This window comes from Bufo bufo, chromosome 1, assembly GCF_905171765.1.
Source record: "Bufo bufo chromosome 1, aBufBuf1.1, whole genome shotgun sequence".
Taxonomy (NCBI): domain Eukaryota; kingdom Metazoa; phylum Chordata; class Amphibia; order Anura; family Bufonidae; genus Bufo; species Bufo bufo.
In genome coordinates, this window is record NC_053389.1 from 679,457,744 (window position 1) to 679,479,185 (window position 21,442).

Genomic DNA, 21,442 nt, shown 5'->3' on the forward strand with positions numbered 1-21,442 from the left:
GCTAGCTGGCATGCGCAAGATTACAGCGCTTCAACTATGTGACATCAGGGGAGCAAGGAGGAGATTCAGAGGATGTGGGCGGTGCTGGCCTTCACAGTGGGCGTGGCTGGGCTCCTACAATGTTGGTAACAGCCCCTTGGGCTCCTTATTAGCCTCATTTGCATATATATAAAATCTTTTTTTGACTGAATAAAAGCACTCACAGCTATGGAAAATGTATATTGCGGACGTGCTAGTGGCGATCTAGCAGCACATGTCCTCAGCTCTATAGGCTCAAACTAGCTGACAGAATGCCTTTAAAATAAATATATAACTATAAAATAAAAGGTAATAAAGTAATCCCACAGGTGCCTTTTTGCTTAAGGCTTGGGGCCTAACACTCTTGTTAAGACAGGGGTGGGGAACCTTTTTGCTGCCGAAGGCCATTGAATATTTGTAAGGCTACTTTCAAACTCGCGTTTTGTGCAGATCCGTCATGGACGTATCCATTCAGATAATGCAACCATCTGCATCCGCTCAGAACGGATCCGTTTGTATTATCTTTAACATAGCCAAGACGGATCCGTCTTGAACACCATTAAAAGTCAATGGAGGACGGATCCGTTTTCTATTGTGCCAGATTGTGTCAGTGAAAATGACTGAGATAATACAAACGGATCCGTTCTGAACGGATGCAGACGATTGCATTATCTGAACGTTTGGCTCAGTTTCATCAGACTGACACAAAAACGCTGCGAGCAGCGTTTTGGTGTCCGTCTCCAAAGCGGAATGGAGACTGAACTGATGCATTCTGAGCGGATCCTTTTCCATTCAGAATGCATTAGAATGCAAACTGATCCGTTTTGGACCGCTTGTGAGAGCCCTGAACGGATCTCACAAACGGAAAGCCAAAACACCGGTGTGAAAGTAGCCTAACATTGTTCAGGGGTCGTACAAAATTCTCAACTTAAAAATTTGACTGCTGTATTTAGTCAAACATATAAGTGACTTAGGGGTAAGCTACAGAAATTGTGCTTCAATTAAAAAAATCTAGAGAGCTGTATTTTTGCAGCACAAAATGGCGCCTGCACTATATATATATCACAAATAGTACAGGCGCCATTTTGACCACATATAGCTGTCTAATTTTTAAGCTGCGAATGTTACATATTTAGTTCTTTATTTGGCATTAATGTCAGCCAAGCTAAACCCAGGGGGGTCCAGAGAGGGGTTAACCCAGCTTTTACTCTCCCTGCCACTGTCCCTGCCTCTATCTTTGCAACTGTCCCTGCCTTTGTCCCTTTCTCAGCCTCAGATCTGTCCCCCACCTTCATCAGTCTCCTATCAGACCCCCCCCCCCAGCCTACATCAGCCTCAGATCCCACCCCCATCAGACCTCCTCAGATCAGACCATCCCTAGAAGCAGATCAGCCCCCATCAGACCCCCCCATTAGCCTCAGATAAATCCCCCATCAGACCCTCCCCACCCTCCATTAGCCTCAGATCAAAACCCCATCAGAATCCCCCCCCCCACCCTCCATTAGCCTCAGATCAGCCCCAATCAGACCTCAGATCAGACATTTAAAATAAATAAAAAAATTAACTTTCCTCTCCAGACGGTGCTGCCACTTGGCATACCCTCCCTGGTCCTCTTCCGGCCGCACTGTACTGTGACCTGACAGCGCACAGCATCAGGTCATAGTGCACGTCTACGTGCCAGGACACAGTGTGGGGTCAGAAGAAGACCAGGGAAGGTGATGACAGCCAGTGCAGCGCTGTTCTCATCTTCCTGTGGCTCCCGCATGCTAATGATTGCCCCCATTAACATTTTTACAATATGTTCTGGCAGGGGGCCGGGGGCTACGTGAAATAATCCCATGGACCGTATGTGGAGGTTTCCCACCTCTGCGTTAAGAGATCCACTAATCTGGACGCTTTTGCTTGTGATGATCATTTACTGTGCATTCATTTATGTGATCATTATTCACAGTCATTTTATGTTCTTTTATTGTGAATGTCTACTTCACAGCGGTTCTTTCCATTGGGATCAATTGCTTCCTAGAAATGCTTGATACATTGTAGAAGTTTTATTTTGCATCCAGACTTTTCTGTATTCTTTACTCAAGTTAGTTGGAATTACATAAGCATTTCAACAATCCCTTTGAAACAGATATATTGGTATGAAGAGGTATTTGTCTCCACCAGATATGGTTCCTGCTCTAGCAACAGAATGTTATATAAGACATAGGGAACCTAAATAAATACAGAAACATTTCTGAATTATTATTGCTTTTAAAGGGTTTTCCTGGTTTCATAGTGAGTTTTTTTATCTGCCCAAACATTGCATATTTTACCCCATGTTCTTGTTTTTCTTGTCATCACTATCCTTCTATTTTTCTTGGCATCACTGCATCCTGGCCGGATGTTTACATGCAGTAATTCCTGTTTTTGTCAGCTTCCTGCTTTCCTCTGTAATCTCTCATAGGGCCTGTTCCCCCTACTTCACTGTTCTCTCTGCAGTAGTCACAGCCCCTACACCTCCCCCTCTCCATGTTAGCTAGGTGGAAAAAGCCCTGTGAAACAATACAGAGCAAAGCATGCTGGGTTTGGTTAGAAAACCAAGAACAGGAAGTGGATGAAAACAGGAAGTTCTGTGTGTAAACATCCTGCCAGGATGCAACGATGCTTAAAAAAGGAGAAGCAAAGCACTGTCATTAAAAACAGGGATTTGGGACAAAAATATGCAGTGTCTAGGATACTCTAGGCAGATAAACAAAATTCACTATGAAACCCAAGAAATCCTTTGTTATCCAATGCTAATATGACCCCTGTGAAAAGTAACTATCCACTTAAAGTGAACCTGCCACGCTGAAAATGCAGTGCAGTCTGTTATAGAGCAGGAAGAGAGGAGCAAATATAAATACAGGGGGAGATTTATTATCTCCCTACGCTAGTTTTCTGGCAGAAAAAAATTTGAAAACCCTGTATTTTAAAATGCCATAGCAACATAATATAGTCAGAAGTGGAGAAGACAGAAATCTTTGGCAGCTCCGAACTTAGTGTGCTGCTGGCATTGTGTAGGTCTATGTACCTAGAGAGGCCTCACCAAATATAAGCATTCTACCTGAGGGACCTTTCCATGTATGAAAAGCTTGACCCTTTCTTGCCGATAAGAATTTTGACCAAATGTAGACCTGTTTCTTATTGTAACAATAAACTTTTAAAATGCCATAGCAACATAATATAGTCAGAAGTGGAGAAGACAGAAATCTTTGGCAGCTCCGAACTTAGTGTGCTGCTGGCATTGTGTAGGTCTATGTACCTAGAGAGGCCTCACCAAATATAAGCATTTTACCTGAGGGACCTTTCCATGTATGAAAAGCTTGACCCTTTCTTGCCAATAAGAATTTTGACCAAATGTAGACCTGTTTCTTATTGTAACAATAAATGAAGGTCATACACAATGGTCTCCTCAATTGCTGTGATCAATTAGTGTATTTTCCTACAGATTTATCTGCATTTCCACTCCAAATATGTACCAAAATCCAGCTTAATAGTTCTGCAACATTTGTTATTTTGTGTTTTTTATGTTTTAGTCTTTTATTTATTTTTTGCACGAACTAATTTTTTGAAGGTCATTTTCTTCTATTTGGAAGCTTCATACCTTTCATTTAAGTGACACATATAGAGCAATATATAAAGAAAAGATTGGGGATTTCTAAAAAAAATTTCAGTGGAGAGGAGATTGTGAGGAGCACTTGTTAGTACAAAGGGAGAAAAGGTTCCATAGGAAGAGACAACCTGTGTTTTACAAACAGAAAGCACTTATTTCTCTCTGTACGCGCTCACAAGGGAGGTTTTACCCATTAAGAATAAGACAAATGTTTAGACCCTTATTCTGCCCTTTTCTGTATGAGTTCAGCTAGAACAAATTCATGAGTCTAGTTAATTCTTTCCTGAACAAGAAAAGCAAATGGTGAATGCAGCTTCCTAGAATTTTGTGAAGGAGTGTTAATGGACTCTGGTAATACTCTGATAAGGTTGTATGTACGTAACTGATTCTGGAGGCTCTCAAAACTGGAGATATGTGATATGAAATGTTAATTATGGGACAGATATTTCCTGGATTCCCTGTCAATAATCCAGTTGAAGACCTGTCACACGTAGCAGCCTCCGCACGGCCTCTACTTGCCCATGCAGTGGTGGTCATTAAAGAAGTGCTTAACAGTTACTGCTTGTTAGTGGCCACACAATTTGCCTAAAGGAGCAACAAGAAGGCACTACTTTCATTAGCAGTCCACATGGACCTTTCGCTCCTGGCTGCATGGTGACTACATGTGACAGCATTGTAAAGCTGAAAATGTATTACAGCTCTGACTAGGTCAACTGTCAGAAGGTCAGTTAATTAGGGACAGTGGAGTAGGAAAGTAGGGTATCACCGAGAACACCACTTAAAACATATCTTTTAATAATAATCACTAAAATAGTTGCTGAACACCTCCTTTATTACATATTTGAGGTAGGTTATGATGAAAGAAAAGAGTCTTTCCCTTTTCCTTTCCCTAATACTTTAATCCCTACCTAAAAACGGAATGGCCGCCCCGGTAGGGGCGATCACGTGTCAGGAACCTCCTGGTCACCCTAAGGAGTCCCTAACACAGAAAAGGCCCATCACCATAGTGTCTTAGACAAACATATCAGTCCAATAGTCAAGTCCAATATAGTCAAAAATAGTAGGCAATTTTGCACCTTACAGATGTAAAAGGATTTTTGTATCTGATCAAGTCCCAAGATAGTATGTAACCCTTAAGTCATAGTTTTTTTTTATCTGTCATCACACTTGAAATGCCTGTTTTGGTAAATGAATTTCCTATAGTAATTTCTGCTGGAATGTGTGATTAAATTAACAACTTGGGTTAACATTGAGACAAAAAAATAATTGACCAGCACACCTCAGTTTTAAAATGTTTTAAAAAATCAAAGCAGTATTTCAGTAGCAAAACAAATCACTGGGCTGACGCGTTTCTGACTTGTACAGTTTTGTTCATAGAATAAAGATGGTAGAGTTCAGAAATGCATCAGCCAAGGGATATTTTTCCTGCTGTTCAAATGTTACTTTGATGCTTTTATTTGGGCTCAGTAAAGACATTTATAAGCTATATCATGTCGATTCCGCTTTTTCTTTTGAATGTTGTCAGTTTGTTACTGCGTTTCCAGAAGTTATAAGAGAGAAATTTCAAAATGCAGAGTTCTAAGAAAAAGCTCCATATTATTGTTATTTGATGGGGAATACAAGGATATACTAAAACGAGCATGTCAGAAGATCTAGCAGGTCCTTTTTAAGAACAGTAAGATACAATAGCTTTTCACCTGTGGACCTGATAAGAGCATGATATGTCTGAATGGGAGCATTAAAGGGGTTGGCCCATTGCAGACTTTGACGGCATTTTGCTAGGCTATGCTACCAAAGCGAAGTAGAGAAGACTGTGCTTGAGTAGGTGCTTTCCATACACTGCTAAAGGAGTTGCAAAAATAGTTGAGTGAGTGTGCTCAGCTGTTTTTATCAGTCCCATAGGGGTGAATGGAGAGTGCACCGCGCATGCACAGCCATCTCTCCAAGTAAGTAAGTTATATGTAAACAACTTTTTGACTTTTTTTAAATGTATCTACAATAAAGAGAACGTTTTAATCAAAGTCACTGGAGTTCTAGATATGTTTTCTTGAATCAATGTCAGATAGGTACAGGTCTCCAAAGACATACTGATAGGGAACTTAGCTTGTGAGCCCCATCGGGGACAGCTTGATGCTGATGTCTGTGAAGCTCTATATGCGGTAACTGCATATAATAAATAAATAAATAGGTCCCACCTCTGCTGATCTCTGGGCATATCCGTGCACCTGTGCAGCTTCACTTAGCGTATATACAGCCAATAATGTTTGGGTTTATTATAAAGGGGACTTTGATGAAGCCACGAAGGTTCAGCAGCGTATCTCAGATCACTTTACACGTTCCCATTTCTAAAATCTACAAGACTATTTTTACATTTAAGATCTTCAAACCCCATTATTTCTCCCTTTCCCCATATCTGGCCAAGAGTACTGATTCCATGTATCTGCCAGAACCTCTTATCAATACCTAATAGTTCTTTTAAGTAATAAGTTCCCTAAAGCAGCGTATCGTCATAGTAATCTATCTTTTCCCATAATTGTCTAATAGCTTGCCATGTTTCATACATTCATTTCATGGTAGGGGATTTATTAAACTGGGGATGCAGGTGTATACCAGCTTCTAGTATCTGGCATATTCCAGTAGAAGTAACATTTTTATATAGGCAGCTCAAAACAGAATTATAAAGTTGGGATTTACTCCAGTCCAAGCAGTTTGCCAACGCATACGCTTGTAGGTCAGGAATTGCCAGGCCACCTTCTACCATCGGCAACTGTATCTACAATAAAGAGAACGTTTTAATCAAAGTCACTGGAGTTCTAGATATGTTTTCTTGAATCAATGTCAGATGGGTACAGGTCTCCAAAGACATACTGATAGGGAACTTAGCTTGTGAGCCCCATCAGGGACAGCTTGATGCTAATGTCTGTAAAGCGCTATATAAGTGCATATAATAAATAAATAGGTCCCACCGCTGCTGATCTCTGGGCATATCCGTGCACCTGTGCAACTTCACTTAGCGTATATGCAGCCAATAATGTTTGGGTTTATTATCCCTTTAATGGGGACTTTGATGAATCCGCGAAGGTTCAGCAGCGTATCTCAGATCACTTTACACGTTCCCATTTCAGCGGCTCTGCTATTGTTTCCAGCATGTCAAGTACGGCTCTAAGTATATGGGATCTGTACCCTGCATACTGGAAAAGCCGCGCACTTTTGTGGCGTCAGCAAAGGTTTAGGTACCTTTAAATATGTGCTATGGAGAGGAGCTATTTTCTCAGACATGATGCTACTGTATAATCTTTACAACTGCCTAATTCCTGTCTTACATTTTGTATGGTAGGTTGGATAAAAACATTTGATAAGTATTACTATGACCAGACTCAGCATATTCTGAACAACATGGTAGTGAAGCTACAAGAAGATCCTCGTCGGAGGTTTATCTGGTCAGAGATCTCCTTCTTTTCAAAGTGGTGGGACAACATCAATTCCCAGAAGAGGGCAGCAGTCCGCAGGCAAGACATAATGGCTGGCATATTTCTTGTCCTATAATTATTGCTTGCTTAAATGTGTTTTTGGCTGTAGAGTTTTATGGCATAGCCTAAGAGTGGGGTTCCGCCAACTAGTCTGCTATCCTACTTAAGGCTGCGTTCACACGAGCGTGTCCGGATTAGTTCCGGATGCGTCCCGGTGTGTTGCGGCAAACCCGCGCGAGTAGGAATGCAATTGCAGTCAGTTTTGACTGCGATTGCGTTCCGATGTTCAGTTTTTATCGAGCGGGTGCAATGTGTTTTGCACGCGCGTGATAAAAAAACGACTGTGGTACCGAGACCCGAACTTCTTCACTGAAGTTCAGGTTTGGGTTCGGTGTTGTGTAGATGTTATTATTTTCCCTTATAACATGGTTATAAGGGAAAATAATAGCATTCTGAATACAGAATGCTTAGTAGGTGATCAATTGAGGGTTAAAAAATAAAACAAATTAACTCACCTTGTCCTCTTGTTCGCGTAGTTCTCCCGGTCTTTAGTTCTTTAAAAAGATGAACTATGGGCTAAAGGACCTTTGGTGACGTCAGATCACATGCTCCAATCACATGGTACATCACCGCGGTCCAGATTCAGTGCGGGTGCAATGCGTTCACCTACCGCATTGCACCCGCGCGGAAATCTCGCCCGTGTGAACGCAGCCTAAAAGTGCACTAAAGTAAAAAATTTAAAAAGGTGAAATAGGAAATAATCTCACATCTACCCTGCGAGCATTTGGTTTGTGCTCTCCTCATCCCGCTCCACTGTTGTTGCCATGTAAACAGTAGGTTGAGGAAGAGGGGTGCGTCTTAAAGGGGTTATCCATGGACAATCACATATCCACAAGATAATGCATGTATGATCCTTGGGGGTCCAACTTCTGGGACCACCCTAAGCATATGAATGGAGCAGTGGTCATGCATGTATGCTGCAGCTTCATTCATTACAGTTTCTATATGAGACTGATGGAGATAGCTGAGTACTGTTCTCAGACATCTCCATCAGTCCCATAGATATTAAATGGAGTGGCAGGGTGCATGCACGACAACCACTGCATTCAAATGCCTCTCGAATGGGGGCCTCAGGAGACTTGTTCTAATGATCAGTGGTGGCTCCAGCTGATCAGTTTTTCTTATCAGGAGTAGTTAGAATATGAACTTTTATTCTTCTAAATTCTGCTCTCACAATTGCACAGGGCAGGGTTTACTGTAAAGTGCTGAGTGACAGCTGTATAAGTCTTCTGGTTGGATGCTACTGCTGTCACTCAGAGCAGAGGCGATGGCTGAGAAGCAGCTCAAAGCAGAGGGCACTTGAAAATCCATCTCCAGTGCACATGCAGCAACAGAACCTAGCAGAATAAAACTTTATGTTTTCACTACTCCTGATAATAAATGCTCCAAAAGACATGTTTATCCTGCTTTCCCCAGCCCATAACTACTACTGGCAGCAGTTTAGCATGATCAGAATGTTGACAGACTCCGCTTAAATGCTCCATACAAACAGTGAAATGCTAAGGATCTCTGTATATGATTCTCTCTTTCTACCAACTATTTTAGCTTTATAGTGTTTTTTTTTTTATATAATCAGTCTGTATGGATTGCACATATACTTCTATTCACATTCTTCATTACTTCTGTCATCATTTCTGTTGGCCTATGCATCTGTTTTCCCTAGGTTAGTTGCTAACGGGCAACTGGAAATGACAACTGGTGGCTGGGTGATGCCGGATGAAGCCAATACTCACTTTTTTGCTATGATTGACCAGATGATTGAAGGTCATCAGTGGCTTAAGAAGAACATAGGTAAGGGTGTAACTGGCTTTCTCTTAGTTATTCTAATGGATCTTTAATCTCCATGATTAAAAGGGATATCCCCTTTAAATGCAGCACTGTTCCCACGCAGAAGGATTTGTGCTTTTCACCAGGCAGTGATGATGTGTGGTCCACATGATAGCTGCAACGGCTGCTTGCAATAATGATGATGTGTTGTCTATAGTTCCTTTCTTGCACCACTGCTCAACACGGTCCCTCCCCTCTAGCTGTCAGTGCAAAAAGTGTTGTCAGGCATCAGATGACAGTGACGGCAAATCACTGTCAATTTCCTGGTGTAACCATTTACCAACTGTTCCACTTCTGAATGACCTAGCTCAGGGGTCTGCAACCTTTAAGAAATAAAGAAAAAAAACTGGGAGCCGCAAAACCATTGCGACATTTAAAACAAATATAACACTGCATATATTGTTTCTTACCTTAATGCTATATACAGGATCGTGCAGTCAGCTGTCAATCTGAAGAAAAAAAGGACTTTTTCACTTAACAATGTAAAATATATTTTTGCAAATTAATAGCTAATTAAAATATTTTATTTACCTTTACCAGACCCCCCCAATCATGTGCCAGTAATACCAGACCCCCCCAATCATGTGCCAGTAATACCCGACCCCCCCAATCATGTGCCAGTAATACCAGACCCCCCTCCAATCATGTGCCAGTAATACCAGACCCCCCTCCAATCATGTGGCAGTAATACCAGACCCCCCTCCGAACAATGTGCCAGTAATACCAGACCCCCGCCCAATCATGTGCCAGTAATACCAGACCCCCCTCCAATCATGTGCCAGTAATACCAGACCCCCCTCCAATCATGTGCCACTATACCAGACCCCCCCAATCATGTGCCAGTAATACCAGACCCCCCCCAATCTTGTGCCAGTAATACCAGACCCCCCTCCAATCATGTGCCAGTAATACCAGACCCCCCAATCATGTGCCAGTAGTAATACCAGACCCCCCAATCATGTGCCACTATACCAGACCCCCCCCCAATCATGTGCCAGTAATACCAGACCCCCCCAATCATGTGCCAGTAGTAATACCAGACCCCCCCAATCATGTGCCACTATACCAGACCCCCCAATCATGTGCCAGTAGTAATACCAGACCCCCCCAATCATGTGCCAGTAATACCAGACCCCCCCCCCCCAATCATGTGGCAGTAGTAATACCAGACCCCCCCCCCCCCCCCAATCATGTGCCAGTAGTAATACCAGACCCCCCCAAATCATGTGCCAGTAATTCCAGGGCCCCCCAAAAACTGGGAGCCGCAAAACCATTGCGACATTTAAAACAAATATAACACTGCATATATTGTTTCTTACCTTAATGCTATATACAGGATCGTGCAGTCAGCTGTCAATCTGAAGAAAAAAAGGACTTTTTCACTTAACAATGTAAAATATATTTTTGCAAATTAATAGCTAATTAAAATATTTTATTTACCTTTACCAGACCCCCCCATCATGTGCCAGTAATACCAGACCCCCCCCCAATCATGTGCCAGTAATACCTGACCCCCCCAATCATGTGCCAGTAATACCAGACCCCCCTCCAATCATGTGCCAGTAATACCAGACCCCCTCCAATCATGTGCCAGTAATACCAGACCCCCCTCCGAACAATGTGCCAGTAATACCAGACCCCCCTCCAATCATGTGCCAGTAATACCAGACCCCCCTCCAATCATGTGCCAGTAATACCAGACCCCCCTCCAATCATGTGCCAGTAATACCAGACCCCCGTCCAATCGTGTGCCAGTAATACCAGACCCCCCTCCAATCATGTGCCAGTAATACCAGACCCCCCTCCAATCATGTGCCAGTAATACCAGACCCCCCTCCAATCATGTGCCAGTAATACCAGACCCCCCTCCAATCATGTGCCAGTAATACCAGACCCCCTCCAATCATGTGCCAGTAATACCAGACCACCCTATCATGTGCCAGTAATACCAGACCCCCCTCCAATCATGTGCCAGTAATACCAGACCCCCCCAATCTTGTGCCAGTAATACCAGACCCCCCAATCATGTGCCAGTAGTAATACCAGACCCCCCCCAATCATGTGCCACTATACCAGACCCCCCCAATCATGTGCCAGTAATACCAGACCCCCCTCCAATCATGTGCCAGTAATACCAGACCCCCCTCCAATCATGTGCCAGTAATACCAGACCCCCCTCCGAACAATGTGCCAGTAATACCAGACCCCCCTCCAATCATGTGCCAGTAATACCAGACCCCCCTCCAATCATGTGCCAGTAATACCAGACCCCCTCCAATCATGTGCCAGTAATACCAGACCCCCCTCCAATCATGTACCAGTAATACCAGACCCCCCTCCAATCATGTGCCAGTAATACCAGACCCCCGTCCAATCATGTGCCAGTAATACCAGACCCCCTCCAATCATGTGCCAGTAATACCAGACCCCCCTCCGAACAATGTGCCAGTAATACCAGACCCCCCTCCAATCATGTGCCAGTAATACCAGACCCCCCTCCAATCATGTGCCAGTAATACCAGACCCCCCTCCAATCATGTGCCAGTAATACCAGACCCCCTCCAATCATGTGCCAGTAATACCAGACCCCCCTCCGAACAATGTGCCAGTAATACCAGACCCCCCTCCAATCATGTGCCAGTAATACCAGACCCCCCTCCAATCATGTGCCAGTAATACCAGACCCCCTCCAATCATGTGCCAGTAATACCAGACCCCCCTCCAATCATGTACCAGTAATACCAGACCCCCCTCCAATCATGTGCCAGTAATACCAGACCCCCGTCTAATCATGTGCCAGTAATACCAGACCCCCCTCCAATCATGTGCCAGTAATACCAGACCCCCCTCCAATCATGTGCCAGTAATACCAGACCCCCCTCCAATCATGTGCCAGTAATACCAGACCCCCCTCCAATCATGTGCCAGTAATACCAGACCACCCTATCATGTGCCAGTAATACCAGACCCCCCTCCAATCATGTGCCAGTAATACCAGACCCCCCTCCAATCTTGTGCCAGTAATACCAGACCCCCTCCAATCATGTGCCAGTAATACCAGACCCCCCTCCAATCATGTACCAGTAATACCAGACCCCCCTCCAATCATGTGGCAGTAATACCAGACCCCCCTCCGAACAATGTGCCAGTAATACCAGACCCCCGCCCAATCATGTGCCAGTAATACCAGACCCCCCTCCAATCATGTGCCAGTAATACCAGACCCCCCTCCAATCATGTGCCACTATACCAGACCCCCCCCAATCATGTGCCAGTAATACCAGACCCCCCCCAATCTTGTGCCAGTAATACCAGACCCCCCTCCAATCATGTGCCAGTAATACCAGACCCCCCAATCATGTGCCAGTAGTAATACCAGACCCCCCAATCATGTGCCACTATACCAGACCCCCCCCAATCATGTGCCAGTAATACCAGACCCCCCCAATCATGTGCCAGTAGTAATACCAGACCCCCCCAATCATGTGCCACTATACCAGACCCCCCAATCATGTGCCAGTAGTAATACCAGACCCCCCCAATCATGTGCCAGTAATACCAGACCCCCCCCCCCCCAATCATGTGGCAGTAGTAATACCAGACCCCCCCCCCCCCCCCAATCATGTGCCAGTAGTAATACCAGACCCCCCCAAATCATGTGCCAGTAATTCCAGGGCCCCCCAAAAACTGGGAGCCGCAAAACCATTGCGACATTTAAAACAAATATAACACTGCATATATTGTTTCTTACCTTAATGCTATATACAGGATCGTGCAGTCAGCTGTCAATCTGAAGAAAAAAAGGACTTTTTCACTTAACAATGTAAAATATATTTTTGCAAATTAATAGCTAATTAAAATATTTTATTTACCTTTACCAGACCCCCCCATCATGTGCCAGTAATACCAGACCCCCCCCAATCATGTGCCAGTAATACCTGACCCCCCCAATCATGTGCCAGTAATACCAGACCCCCCTCCAATCATGTGCCAGTAATACCAGACCCCCTCCAATCATGTGCCAGTAATACCAGACCCCCCTCCGAACAATGTGCCAGTAATACCAGACCCCCCTCCAATCATGTGCCAGTAATACCAGACCCCCCTCCAATCATGTGCCAGTAATACCAGACCCCCCCAATCTTGTGCCAGTAATACCAGACCCCCCAATCATGTGCCAGTAGTAATACCAGACCCCCCCCAATCATGTGCCACTATACCAGACCCCCCCAATCATGTGCCAGTAATACCAGACCCCCCTCCAATCATGTGCCAGTAATACCAGACCCCCCTCCAATCATGTGCCAGTAATACCAGACCCCCCTCCGAACAATGTGCCAGTAATACCAGACCCCCCTCCAATCATGTGCCAGTAATACCAGACCCCCTCCAATCATGTGCCAGTAATACCAGACCCCCCTCCAATTATGTACCAGTAATACCAGACCCCCCTCCAATCATGTGCCAGTAATACCAGACCCCCGTCCAATCATGTGCCAGTAATACCAGACCCCCTCCAATCATGTGCCAGTAATACCAGACCCCCCTCCGAACAATGTGCCAGTAATACCAGACCCCCCTCCAATCATGTGCCAGTAATACCAGACCCCCCTCCAATCATGTGCCAGTAATACCAGACCCCCTCCAATCATGTGCCAGTAATACCAGACCCCCCTCCGAACAATGTGCCAGTAATACCAGACCCCCCTCCAATCATGTGCCAGTAATACCAGACCCCCCTCCAATCATGTGCCAGTAATACCAGACCCCCTCCAATCATGTGCCAGTAATACCAGACCCCCCTCCAATCATGTACCAGTAATACCAGACCCCCCTCCAATCATGTGCCAGTAATACCAGACCCCCGTCCAATCATGTGCCAGTAATACCAGACCCCCCTCCAATCATGTGCCAGTAATACCAGACCCCCCTCCAATCATGTGCCAGTAATACCAGACCCCCCTCCAATCATGTGCCAGTAATACCAGACCCCCCTCCAATCATGTGCCAGTAATACCAGACCACCCTATCATGTGCCAGTAATACCAGACCCCCCTCCAATCATGTGCCAGTAATACCAGACCCCCCTCCAATCTTGTGCCAGTAATACCAGACCCCCTCCAATCATGTGCCAGTAATACCAGACCCCCCTCCAATCATGTACCAGTAATACCAGACCCCCCTCCAATCATGTGCCAGTAATACCAGACCCCCCTCCAATCATGTGCCAGTAATACCAGACCCCCGTCCAATCATGTGCCAGTAATACCAGACCCCCCTCCAATCATGTGCCAGTAATACCTGACCCCCCTCCGAACAATGTGCCAGTAATACCAGACCCCCCTCCAATCATGTGCCAGTAATACCAGACCCCCATCCAATCATGTGCCAGTAATACCAGACCCCCCTCCAATCATGTGCCAGTAATACCAGACCCCCCAATCATGTGCCAGTAGTAATACCAGACCCCCCAATCATGTGCCACTATACCAGACCCCCCCCAATCATGTGCCAGTAATACCAGACCCCCCCAATCATGTGCCAGTAGTAATACCAGACCCCCCCAATCATGTGCCACTATACCAGACCCCCCAATCATGTGCCAGTAGTAATACCAGACCCCCCCAATCATGTGCCAGTAGTAATACCAGACCCCCCCCCCAATCATGTGGCAGTAGTAATACCAGACCCCCCCCCCAATCATGTGCCAGTAGTAATACCAGACCCCCCCAAATCATGTGCCAGTAATTCCAGGGCCCCCCAAAAACTGGGAGCCGCAAAACCATTGCGACATTTAAAACAAATATAACACTGCATATATTGTTTCTTACCTTAATGCTATATACAGGATCGTGCAGTCAGCTGTCAATCTGAAGAAAAAAAGGACTTTTTCACTTAACAATGTAAAATATATTTTTGCAAATTAATAGCTAATTAAAATATTTTATTTACCTTTACCAGACCCCCCCAATCATGTGCCAGTAATACCAGACCCCCCCCAATCATGTGCCAGTAATACCCGACCCCCCCAATCATGTGCCAGTAATACCAGACCCCCCTCCAATCATGTGCCAGTAATACCAGACCCCCCTCCAATCATGTGCCAGTAATACCAGACCCCCCTCCAATCATGTGCCAGTAATACCAGACCCCCCTCCAATCATGTGCCAGTAATACCAGACCCCCCTCCAATCATGTGCCAGTAATACCAGACCCCCCTATCATGTGCCAGTAATACCAGACCCCCCTCCAATCATGTGCCAGTAATACCAGACCCCCCTCCAATCATGTGCCAGTAATACCAGACCCCCCCCAATCTTGTGCCAGTAATACCAGACCCCCCCAATCATGTGCCAGTAATACCAGACCCCCCTCCAATCATGTGCCAGTAATACCAGACCCCCCCAATCATGTGCCAGTAATACCAGACCCCCCCCAATCTTGTGCCAGTAATACCAGACCCCCCCCCAATCATGTGCCAGTAATACCAGACCCCCCTCCAATCATGTGCCAGTAATACCAGACCCCCCAATCATGTGCCAGTAGTAATACCAGACCCCCCCAATCATGTGCCACTATACCAGACCCCCCCAATCACGTGCCAGTAATACCAGACCCCCCCCCCAATCATGTGCCAGTAGTAATACCAGACCCCCCCAATCATGTGCCACTATACCAGACCCCCCAATCATGTGCCAGTAGTAATACCAGACCCCCCCAATCATGTGCCAGTAGTAATACCAGACCCCCCCCCAATCATGTGGCAGTAGTAATATCAGACCCCCCCCCAATCATGTGCCAGTAGTAATACCAGACCCCCCCAAATCATGTGCCAGTAATTCCAGGGCCCCCCAAATTCCCCAATCATGTGCCAGTATAATACCAGGGCCCCCCCATTATGTGCCAGACTGCCAGTTAAAAAAAATAAAAATTAACACTTATACTTACCTCTTTGTAGTGATGCAGGCCTCTTCCGGCCTGTGTCCCGACTCCAGCGCTGTACGGCTCAGGCGGCGCGATGACGTCATCGCGCCACCTACGCCGACCTCTGATAGGCTGCCCGCCTAGTAGTGCCGGCAGCCTATCAGAGGAACAGGAAAGGGACACACCTCCCTGCCCTGCTCCTCCGCACAGCCTTCTGTTTGTGTCGCTGTCCTGAGGACGGCGATACAAACCGATCACTATGGAGTATGGAGATGAGCGCTTCGCTTCCACAATGGAAGCGCTCATCTCAGTGCCTGCCCAGCCGCCGCCACACAGTGCCTGCCCCGCCGCACACACACTGCCGCTGGCCATGGGAGGGATTTGATACCCCGCTTCCTACGCCCATCCCGGAGCCACGGCAAAGGTTCAAAAGAGCCGCATGCGGCTCCGGAGCCGCGGGTTGCCGACACCTGACCTAGCTCATCCATGCATTACAAAGATGACCCATTGATTTCACTGGATTCTGTGAAGCATAAATGGGTTGTCCAGGATTGACCTGATTTATAAATATCACATCCTCCCGAGCTATCCTGGGAAGCGAAGAATACTTACCTGCTCCCCACCACTGATTTTTGGCTTTATGGGTCCTTGGCTTTCTTCACTGCTCTTCCATCCTCTCGTGTATTCCTCAGGCATAAATAGGGTCACGATCTTGGCAGCAGCCAATGACTGTCGTAAGCGATGATGTGTCCCCAAGCGGCATGTCACTGCTGAGTCCTGTGCAGTTCAGGGATAAGTGACTGCTGAGGCCAGTCATTGGCTGCAGTGGCGCACCTGACCCGAGTGGCACAAGACAGCCTAGGACTCACGGAGTCAGGACCTATTAGCAATTACCGGGTAAGTATGCTTGCCTTCACAGTTCAGTCAGGGAGAGGGTGGTATTCAAAAAGCATGTCAATCCTTAAGAAATTTCATTCCTCATTTAAGATCTGTTATGCGATTTGTCCAAACTGGACAAACCTAGAAGAAAATTTAACACAATTTAATATACAAGCACATTCCTTTATGGCCACAGCTACCAAGCTTTTACATTGCTACTTCCAGAGGATTTTTGCACCGTGTCACAAACTACACATCATTTCAAGCTGGTTCCAGAAACATGGCAGAGATGCCACAATCCAGTAGAGCACCTAGGACAAGAAACTAGTGGTAGGAATGTTCACATGAAAGACGCTCGAAAACAGCACAATCTACTATAAGCTTGGACAGGAACTTTCAGCAATAGTCAGCCATTTTGAACACCCAACTCATATAGGGATTTTTTTTGTTAGATTTTTACAAGGAATGGTGAAAAAAATAATGGTTGATTTGAATACAGCAAAGGGTTCTCCTTGTGATAGGTCTCTGAATGCTTAGATACAGAGATAGAAAATATTCTCAGTAATTTAATCACATGTCAAGAAGTTTTCTTAGACACTCTCTTGGTTAAAAATCCTATAGCTAAATAATATGATTTGCATGCTTATTGTGTAAACAGAGCTGGCTTTTTTCTTGCTGATTAAAAAAATATATATATTTTTAGGTGTCATTCCAAGGTCAGGATGGGCAGTGGATCCTTTTGGACACAGTTCCACCATGCCTTACCTTTTAAAACTCTCTAATCTAACCAGCATGCTGATCCAGAGAGTGCATTATTCTATTAAAAAACATTTTTCAGCCACTCGAAGCTTGGAGTTTATGTGGAGACAGACATGGGGTAAGAAACCACCAATCGTTTTCCTTGGCACTAGTCCTAAGCATGTGGATCTAAAGAATTGTAGACTACTCAGCAGATGTGCTGTCAGACTGTCTAGGTGCACAAAGGCAGCCACCCTTAGGAAAACAAAAGGATTGATTTTTTTTTTATGTAACCCTTTTTTTTCACTTAAAACGGTAGGTAATTACATTTTTGAAAAACTTTTGATATATCGTAGTGACATATCAAAGGTTTTCATCGGTGGAGGGCTGAACGGTCCAAGTTAGAAATGCGCAGCTGAGCGCTGTCTGTTCTCAATGTTGAAGACAGAACTGAAGACCGCTTCAATAGAAAGTCTATTTCCAGCTTCAACAGCAAGAAGGGACCGCTTCTGACTCTCCATTTTAACAACCAGAGATCTCAGCGCTTTGAGCCTCACCGATCAAAACCTTTGATATGTCACTATGAGATATCAAAAGTTTTTGTAAATTGTAAGTTGAGCTTGTGGATTTCCTTACTCTTTTGGCAATGGGAGAGTTCTCAGATGCATTATAATGTTATAGTGCATTATAGTGGAAACACAACTGCTTGTCTTATGTATTGTGTAGTCCTCTACAGTCTACCTGCAATCCAGCCTCCTGTCTGCTTCTGATCAGACACCATGTTTAATTTTTATGTCACCCTGATTTCTCTCCCTCTGTGCTGTGCGTTAGCGCAACATGACATGGAACAATACAGTCAGCATCATCTGTGTTTTCTTGGGAGGACAACGTGCCTACCCTCCACCCATGGCACCAGAAGCAGTTACAGAAGATGGCTGGACAGATAGGACAGATGGTTATTTTGTTAAACTGGTAAAGGGCAATTTTTGTGGCAGAATGAGGCCGTAACATGTTATTCCACAAGACAACCTATCTATAAGGTTATCGTGTTCGAACTTATTGCTTAGTATAGAGCCTAACTGTAAAAATAATATCACTGTAATAAAATATATTCTCTTGAACTAACTGTGAAGATATATCTAACATGTTTTTCCTGTGCTCCATTCTCAGACCCAGATTCGGGCACGGATATTTTTTGCCACATGATGCCCTTTTACAGCTATGATGTGCCTCACACCTGTGGCCCCGATCCCAAAATATGCTGCCAGTTTGATTTCAGGCGCTTGCCGGGAGGAAGAATTAATTGCCCTTGGAAGACACCACCAAGAGCCATCACCGAGTCCAATGTAGCTGAACGGTAAGCCATATGTCACTGGAGGAAGATGTGACCAAGAGGCAGAATTCACCATCGGCGTAACATAAAAATATAATCTTTTTACGATGGCACCTATCAAAGGGGTGGGATATATTAGGCAGCAAGCGAACAGCCAACTATTGAAGTTTTTAAGTTGGAATCAGGTGTGTAAGGATCCTAGCAACTTTGACAAGGGCCAAGTTGTGATGGCCAAAGTGAGAGAATCTCCAAAATGGGTTCCCAGGATGCAAGGGGTTAATACCTGCCAAAATGCATCCAAGGCAGGACAACCAGTGAACTGGTGATAGAGCTACTGCAGCACAAGTTGCTGGCCATGATAGAAAGGAGTCAGTGCATGGCAGTTAGCAGCAAATTGGTGAGAGTGACCATGCTGACCCCTGTCCCCTGCCAAAAGCACCAACAATGAGCACATAAAGATCAGTGTAAACCAGTCCATTCATTACCTAGTAACTTCATAGCTATAAAATAGCAAATCAGACATTTGTACTTTGACTCCACTAAAAAAGGGGGTCATTTATCAAACTGGTGTAAAGTAGAACTGGCTAAGTTGCCCACAGCAAACAATCAGTTTCCACCTTTCTTTTTCCAAAGGAGCTGGAAAGGTGGAATCTGATTGGTTGCTACGGACAAATAAGCCAGTTCTACTTTACACCAGTTTGATAAATGACTACCAAAGTATCTTAAGTAGAGTTTAAATTGCTATATTCATTTGCCTTTGCCGTCTATATTCCCCAGCAAGCTTGACTTCTGACTGCAGATTCATTAGGAGAGGATGAGGGCAACAGCTGGAGCAGATTCTAAAATCAGCAGAGATCTCATTCATTTCTGTGTTTCTTTTTCATTATTCCATTTTTAGTCATTTACTTAAAATGGTGATAAAAGTGAAGAAGTTAATAGGAAAATGCAATAGACATTTAAATGTCAGTTCTGCTGCTGAAGTACAGTACATATCAAAAATACACGTAAAAGAGCAAATGGAGTGCTCTAACTCCTTGGAGTGACTGCAGTTCTTAACCCCTTCAAGACCAGGCGATTTTCCATTTTTTCATTTTAGTTTTTTACTCCCAGCCTTCCCAACGCTATAACCTTTTTGTTTTTCGCTTTACATAGCCGTATGAGGGCTTGTTTTTTGCAGGACAAGTTGTATTTTATAATGGCACCATTTAGGGTTGTACCCAATAGAGTGGAATTATAAAAAAAAAAAACACAATTCCGCCACAGTTTTATGGGTTTTGCTTTTACGGCATACCTTATGTGAAAAACTGACATGTTCCCTACATTCTTCAGGTCAGTCCGATTACAAAGATACCACATGTATAATTTTTCTTGCATTTTAAAACTGAAAAAAAGTGAAAAAAAAATTTTTTCCTTGCATCGCCATATTTCGCCCCCCGCCCCCCCCATAATTTTTTTTTTTGTGTGTTAGGAGCTGTGTGAGGGCAAATTTTTTTGCATGGCAATCTGTGCTTTTTATTGAGTGCCTGTGTCGGGTGTGTATGACTTTTTGGAAGCAACCAAAAAAAACGCTGAATCAGCCTTTAGACTTTTTTTTCCCATTTTGATGTTTGTCGTATGGGATAAATAGGCTCTAGTGTAGAGCCGAAACGTCGCAACACCACATGGGTGAATAAATTATCCAATAACGGGAGCACGGAAACCCTTATAAGATTGGGTTTCCATACCTCCCAACTTAAGAAAAGAAGGAAGAGGGACATAAATGTCACCCAAAAGCCGAATATCCCTTTTTGTGAGTAGTATATATGCCTGCATTGCTGAGAAATGTTTAAATATATGCAAATTAGCTTCTAGGAGCAATGGAGGCATTGCCATTCCAGAGAGAGCTGAACCCAATGCTCCTAGAGGCTCATTTGCAGATATTAAAACATTTTTCTCAGTAATGCGGGCACATATGAATTTGGGACCAACACAGATGCCTTCAGCTGCCAAGAGCACATGCAACAGGTCAGCCAGTTTCATAGGTACAAATCTGCTGCCAGATGCTCTTAAAGGGAACCTGTCACCTCCGAAAACCATCCCAAACCACCAGCAGTACCTGAGAGTAGCCAGCAGTGTGTTTCTAATGATCATTTTCTTTCAGCAGTCAGATGCAGCAAAATCTCTGAAAAAGTTCTTTTATCCCCTGCCCGCGCTATTTTCTAGTCATGCTTGAAGTCACGGGGGCAGCGGCCTCCTTGCTTCAAGTCGAGGTAACCGTGCCTCCTTCCCTGCCCCTTCTCCGGCTGTTCGGCAAAGCCAGCCGAACTCTTGTGCATAAGCGCTGTCAGTCACAGCGAAGAGGCAGGGAAGGGGGCGCGATTACCGTGACTTGAAGCATGGAGGCCGCTGCCCCGTTGACTTCGAGCATGGCTAGAAAATAGCGCGGGCAGGGGATAAAAGAACGTTTTCAGAGCTTTTGCCGCATCTGACTGCTGAAAGTAAATGATCATTAGAAACACACTGCCGGCTACTCTCAGGTACTGCTGACGGCTTGGGATGGTTTTTGGAGGTGACAGCTTC

General features: G+C 44.8%; 1 protein-coding gene across 2 annotated transcripts in view; it reads left to right on the forward strand.

The window, feature by feature from the left end:
• Positions 1-21,442, forward strand: part of MAN2A2 (mannosidase alpha class 2A member 2) — a 189,543-nt gene that overhangs the window by 106,860 nt on the left and 61,241 nt on the right. For both annotated transcript variants that reach the window (XM_040414113.1, XM_040414114.1), the window contains exons 5-8: positions 6,990-7,161; positions 8,846-8,973; positions 17,516-17,689; positions 18,721-18,907. In XM_040414113.1, coding sequence (XP_040270047.1) covers positions 6,990-7,161; positions 8,846-8,973; positions 17,516-17,689; positions 18,721-18,907 — 661 coding nt within the window. The remainder of the gene's footprint in view (positions 1-6,989; positions 7,162-8,845; positions 8,974-17,515; positions 17,690-18,720; positions 18,908-21,442) is intronic.